This window comes from Galeopterus variegatus, unplaced genomic scaffold (assembly GCF_000696425.1).
Source record: "Galeopterus variegatus unplaced genomic scaffold, G_variegatus-3.0.2 Scaffold3085, whole genome shotgun sequence".
Lineage (NCBI taxonomy): Eukaryota > Metazoa > Chordata > Mammalia > Dermoptera > Cynocephalidae > Galeopterus > Galeopterus variegatus.
In genome coordinates, this window is record NW_007729196.1 from 33,416 (window position 1) to 39,502 (window position 6,087).

The 6,087-nt window shown below is 58.7% G+C and overlaps 1 protein-coding gene across 1 annotated transcript in view; it reads left to right on the forward strand.

Annotated features, from left to right (window-relative positions):
* The first annotated feature begins 765 nt into the window (after nucleotides 1–765).
* Nucleotides 766–6,087, forward strand: part of CERS4 (ceramide synthase 4) — an 8,519-nt gene continuing 3,197 nt past the window's right edge. The window contains exons 1-7 of the mRNA XM_008583918.1: nucleotides 766–1,036; nucleotides 2,790–2,907; nucleotides 4,470–4,588; nucleotides 4,695–4,752; nucleotides 5,117–5,167; nucleotides 5,516–5,608; nucleotides 5,873–6,001. Coding sequence (XP_008582140.1) covers nucleotides 864–1,036; nucleotides 2,790–2,907; nucleotides 4,470–4,588; nucleotides 4,695–4,752; nucleotides 5,117–5,167; nucleotides 5,516–5,608; nucleotides 5,873–6,001 — 741 coding nt within the window. The 5' untranslated portion in view covers nucleotides 766–863. The remainder of the gene's footprint in view (nucleotides 1,037–2,789; nucleotides 2,908–4,469; nucleotides 4,589–4,694; nucleotides 4,753–5,116; nucleotides 5,168–5,515; nucleotides 5,609–5,872; nucleotides 6,002–6,087) is intronic.

The window sequence follows — 6,087 nt, forward strand, 5'->3', positions numbered from 1 at the left end:
GTGGGGACCCAGGTGATGATAGTCTAGGCAGTTGGCTCAAGATCTCCGGAAAGGAAGGAGCTGTCTGGGCTGGTCCCTGCAGGCTGGAGCCACCCCAAATGCTGCTATTGTTGGAAAGCTGCCCCACCTTAATTGCTGCTCCCTTATCTGACAAGATCGGTCGTGAGATAGGCTCTCATGCACCTGCTCTGCAGCCGGCCTGGCCTCTGCGAGCAAGGCAGCCAGCATTCATATCTAAAAGGGACTTTATGTTCAAAGGATGGCCAAGGAGGGAGCTCTGGATTTTGTAAATCTTTTGTCTTTGGGCTGTGTTGGAGGCAGCTTCCTGCAGTGGAAAGAAACCTCCCTGGACATTTGAGAACTCAAGTTCATGACCCTAAGCAGCTGCTCCCTTGACTTCTGGCTACCATTTTGGCATCTGCAAAGTACAGGATAATAACTATTGTTATGAACTATATTGTTATTGCTCTTATGAAGGATCAGTAGGCTGAGCACTTTATGCGCCTTTACAAGCTGGGATGGGTATTACTGTCCCTGTTTTATAGATGAACTTGAGGTTCAGAGAGGTCAGGTCATTTGCTTAAGGACACACAGCCCACATCTGTCCTTGACATTGAATAAGATAAATAAACTCTTTGCCAGGAGCTGTGGGGATGAAGGTGGGGCGGTAGCCAATGCCCCACCCTTCCAAGTCTATAGAGCAGCTCCAGTGACCTGGGGAGGGGGACCTCTGTCTTTCAGCCCTGCCTCCTGCCTAATGCAGGGTTGTCGGTGTAACTGATGGGGGTGGAGGAGGAATTCTGTGACCCGACCCATTCCAGCCATCCTGCATGCAGAGCTCTTAACTGAAACGTGTCCACAGGATGTTGTCCAGCCTGAACGAGTGGCTGTGGCAGGACAGGCTCTGGTTACCGCCCAACAACACATGGGCCCAACTGGAGGACCGGGATGGCCTGGTCTATGCCCACCCCCGGGACATGTTGGCGGCCCTGCCCCTGGCACTGGCCCTGGTGGCTCTGCGCATCATCTTTGAGAGGTGAGTGTCCACCACGGTGCAACCCCCTGACCTTGTTGTGGCGTGTGTGTACCCGTGTACATTCCTGTACCGTGCGGGGTTTGCCATCAGAACGTGTCCCGGGAGGTGCCTGGCTTTGGCACCAAAGCGCTTTTCCTGGCTCTGGTGGTTGCCACCCGTTCTTTTCTGGCCTCTGGTTGCTGGTGTATCATAACACTGGCTGCAGCTCAGGTGTGGGTATGCCAGCATCTTCTTAAGACAGGGGGACCCCTGAGGATATATGGCCGATTTGCTGACCAAAGGCCAGCCTGCAGAAACCACACACTGTTGATAAATGAAGAAACACCCGCCCACCCCACCCCCACCTAGAAGCGCACAGTCTCTTCCCTTTGTCCCCTGAGAACAGGTCTGTCCCATACCCCCCCACCCCTNCCCCTCCCTCCTGGCCCCTTCTAACACCTTCCCTCACTCCAGCCTCCCCTTTTATGCACCCCCCCATTCACCCCCAACCTCCTGCAGCCTGGAGCCCATGGCCCAAGTATGTGCCGCCTGCCCACGTTGCCAGTGACCCCCTGACATTTGCACCTGCTCCTCTGCATCTCCTTTAAGGCTGGGTTCCAGGGAAGCCCAGCCTGCCCCTCCCTCAGGCCAGAGCCCTTAACTCCCAGGAGTAGGGAGGCTGGGGATGGGTGGAGGGGAGACTGGCTGTGCTCAGGTTCATTACTGGAGCCCACGGGGTTGCCTGAGGGTCTTATCTGAAGTGGGCGTGTGATCACATCCTAAAGGCACCTCTGGCCTCTATGAAGGATGGTGGAGGTGGGGGTAGCATTTCCTGGCCCCAAAGGCAAGGGTTTTAGCCATTGTTAAAAAAGTGAATTCTGGGTTCAAATTCAATGTCTGCCACCCACTTACTGTGTCATCCTGTGTATATCTCTGACCATTCTGAGCCTCAGTTTACCCATCAGGACAATGGGTTAAGTGAGCCAGCACATAGCAGGGACTCGACCCCAGGCATAGCAGATAGTAAGTGCTCAGTAAACATCAGCCCCTTCTTTCCCCCATCACGACTGGGTCTGAAATGAGTTCCTTGCCAGGCTGCTCTGGGCCAAATGACAGGTGATGTTGGGATAGTGGATATAAAATACGGACCCCCCATGGCCTTGGGGATCCCCCCTTGTGGGCAATGTGGTGATTGACCAGAGTCCCTGTTCCTCCAAATGCACACCCTGGAATAGAGGATGCTGGGAGGAGGGGGCTCTGAGAGGGGGAAGACTCTGCCCCTGCCCAGGAGGAGCCCCGAGCCCAGGACGCAGGCCACTGTGACACAGGCAGTGAGGGGACTCTCTCATCCCCAGTTTAGGATGGTGCCCCAAGAGTTGGCCTGCACACCCTCATCCTGCTGACCGGTTCAGCTGTCTTTCTTATGTTTCGTCCAGTGCAGCAGTCAGGCTAGCCCTCCAGGGCCCCAGAGTGTGAGTCTGCCAGGAGCAGAGGAAAGTTCTGAGTCCTGCGCCACGATTTGGTGGCTGTCCTGTAACGGGATCCGAACCTGTGACCTTGGTGTTATAATGCTATGCTCTAACCAACTGAGCTAACTGTCCAGTCTACCAACAGGCTTTTTGACTCTGGATTTCCAAACCTTCTGATCAGATGGAGAAGAAAGACCCCAAGTCTTACACACCTCCTGTAACTTGGCCCTTCTAAGCCTCAGTTTCCCTACACAGTCCTGTTTCTTCTCACCTGGGCTGATGGGTTCTGTCTCCCGTGTCCCCAGATTCGTCGGCCTGCCCCTGAGCCGGTTGCTGGGTGTGCGGGATCGGACCAGGAAGCAGGTGAAGCCCAACGCCATGCTGGAGAAACACTTCCTCTCAGGAGGGCGGAAACCCAAGGAGGTGAGAGCCCCTTCTCCCCCCAACCCCATCCTCACTGGCCAGCACGGCTGCCCAGTAGCAGTGGCCTGAGGGTGGTGTGTGGCCCACTTGTTGGGGGCAGGATAAGCCAGGGTGGCCTCTGGCACCCTCACAATACCCTCACGCTCCACTCTAACTGGATCTCCAGCCTGCTTGGGAGATGAGGTCCCGCCCCCTTCCAGACTCCCTGGGCTGAACAGGTAACCCCTCCCAGGCCCCCTAGGAGATGAGGCCCCGCCCCCTCCCACCTCCCTGGGAGGTGAGACCCGACCCCTCCCAGTCTCACTGGTAGGTGAAGCCCCGCCCCCACCAGCCTCCCTGGGAAATGAGGCCCCGCCCCTCCCAGCCTCCCTGGGAGGTGAGACCCGACCCCTCCCAGTCTCACTGGTAGGTGAAGCCCCGCCCCCACCAGCCTCCCTGGGAAATGAGGCCCCGCCCCTCCCAGCCTCCCTGGGAGGTGAGACCCGACCCCTCCCAGTCTCACTGGTAGGTGAAGCCCCGCCCCCACCAGCCTCCCTGGGAAATGAGGCCCCGCCCCTCCCAGCCTCCCTGGGAGGTGAGACCCGACCCCTCCCAGTCTCACTGGTAGGTGAAGCCCCGCCCCCACCAGCCTCCCTGGGAAATGAGGCCCCGCCCCTCCCAGCCTCCCTGGGAGGTGAGACCCGACCCCTCCCAGTCTCACTGGTAGGTGAAGCCCCGCCCCCACCAGCCTCCCTGGGAAATGAGGCCCCGCCCCTCCCAGCCTCCCTGGGAGGTGAGACCCGACCCCTCCCAGTCTCACTGGTAGGTGAAGCCCCGCCCCCACCAGCCTCCCTGGGAAATGAGGCCCCGCCCCTCCCAGCCTCCCTGGGAGGTGAGGCCCCGCCCCTTCCAGTCTTCTCAGTGGACACAGCTGCCCTGTGGACAGATTCTGAGACTGGAGTGGGAGGAGCTGTTTTCCATCCTGGGGAGGAATGGAAGGTCTAACGGTTCTGACAGAGGCAGCTTATGACCCAGTCTCCATTCGCATTCATGGTGTGGCGGCCCAGTGGGTAGAGCTGTGGGGGTGCTGGGCTGGGTCTTGGGGTGGGGGTGAAGACAAATATCCTGTGGGGGACAAGGCAGCTTCTGCAGAGGGGGGAGCCTCATGATTTCCCCCCTCCCTTGTCAATCTCCCTCTGCAGGTAGGGCCGGGGGGTAGGGGGCCCGGGAAGGCAAGGTCTCAACTGCCTGCCTGGGGTGGGGATGAGACCTGAAGGTTCCGGAGTGGATACAGGAAAACCTGAGGGTGGGGGGACGGAGGGAAGCTGCTCCCAGCCTCCTTCTTAATGTCAATCCCCGTCTGTGACCTCCCTGCCCTATGAGTAGAACTTGGTTCTCATAAGGCCTAAGTTTCTGGGGGGCCCTCCCCCATGCCCCTCACCCCACCCCACTCTCTCTCCATAGTAGGCATAGCTACCTCATAGGGAAGACCTGGGGCTGCAGGGGAGCGGAGAGCAGAGCCGGGTCCTGCCTGTCTGCACACGGGGCCTCCATGACCCTAGCTCCCTTCGCCCCCTTCCCAGCCCCAACTAGCCCTGCTGGCCACCCAGTGTGGCCTCACGCTGCAGCAGACCCAACGCTGGTTCCGGAGACGCCGCAACCAGGACCTGCCCTGCCTGAGTAAGAAGTTCTGTGAGGCCAGGTAAGCCCAGGGTGGGGCTGGAGGGGGTGTCTGGGGTGCAGGGCTGTGGGCCGGGTGGGATCTGCCCTTTTGACAACTGCCTCATGGGCTTCCTCCCTATCTGCAGCTGGAGGTTTGTCTTCTATCTGTGCTCTTTCATCGGTGGCTTCTCAGTCCTGTACCACGTGCGTATACCTGAGTGCTCACCTGCCCACCTGTCCCACGAGCACCTACTATGTGCCAGTCCTGGATCAGGGGTGTAATGAGGGGTGCAGCCAGAGAGAAAAGTATGTGCAAAAACACAGAGGGGAGAAAGAGCTTGGCAAGGTCGTGGTGAATGTTCACTCAACAGACACCTATGGAGGACCTACTGTGCTCCAGGAGATGGGGGGTCTGCAGCGAATGGGCCCCCAGTTGAGAGTGAGAGGCAGAGATATAACTAGGCAGGAAGAAGCAGGGCCGAGTGAGAGCAGCACCCAGGGGCCCAGACCCAGGGTGGGAAGCTGACTTCTGACCTTTGGGCGACATGGGACACCTGTTTCCCCACAGGAGTCATGGCTGTGGACACCGGCAATGTGCTGGGACAGTTACCCAAACCAGGTGAGCAGCAGAAGGTGCATGGAGGATCAGAGGGTCAGGGTGAGCAGAGTTCCTGCAGCCACAGGCACAAAAGCCAAACCCAGACATCACAAATAATTACCCTCTGAGTCCACTCTATGATTGTTTTTGACTCCCCTGTGGCATCGAAAGGGGTTGGGAGTTAGGAAATTTGGAGCAGGAGCTACCACAAACCCACTGCCCTTGATTGCCTCCAGCGACAGGGAGCTCACTGTTCCCACTCATTGGGATTCAAGTGTCCTGTTTTTCAGCAAATGGGGAGGGCCCTGAGCCATGCCCCTGCCTGGTAGGAGCCTCTGCTCCCTACAGTTAACTTTCCCCCTGCCACAGACCCTGAAGCCAGCCCTGTACTGGTGGTACCTTCTGGAGCTGAGTTTCTACATCTCACTGCTGATCACACTGCCCTTTGATGTCAAGCGCAAGGTGAGGCCAGGCCAAGAGTCCAGCTGGGGCAGTAACCCTGGGGGAGTCATGACCCAGTCTCTGGATCTCTGGACAGGGAGCTCAGATGGGGAGGGGTGGCCTGGTACACCCTGAGATCCCCCGGATGCCTCCAGCAGGAGGCATAGAATCCGGAGGATCCAGAGGCCACACCAACCCCCTGAGAGGGCCTACTCCTAGACCCGTGGGGTAGGGTCCCTCCAGCCACCAAGCCTCGTCCCGGCTGTGACCCATCATCTCCCGCAGGATTTCAAGGAGCAGGTGGCGCATCACTTCGTGACTATTGTCCTGATCACCTTCTCCTACAGCTCAAACCTGCTGCGCATCGGCTCCCTGGTGTTACTGTTGCATGACTCCTCTGACTACCTACTGGAGGTGGGCCCAGCTCAGCCTGACCCCTCCCAGCCGCCCTACCCAGCCCTCCCAGGTGCCCCCGGAGATGAGACCCCAGCCCCTGGGAG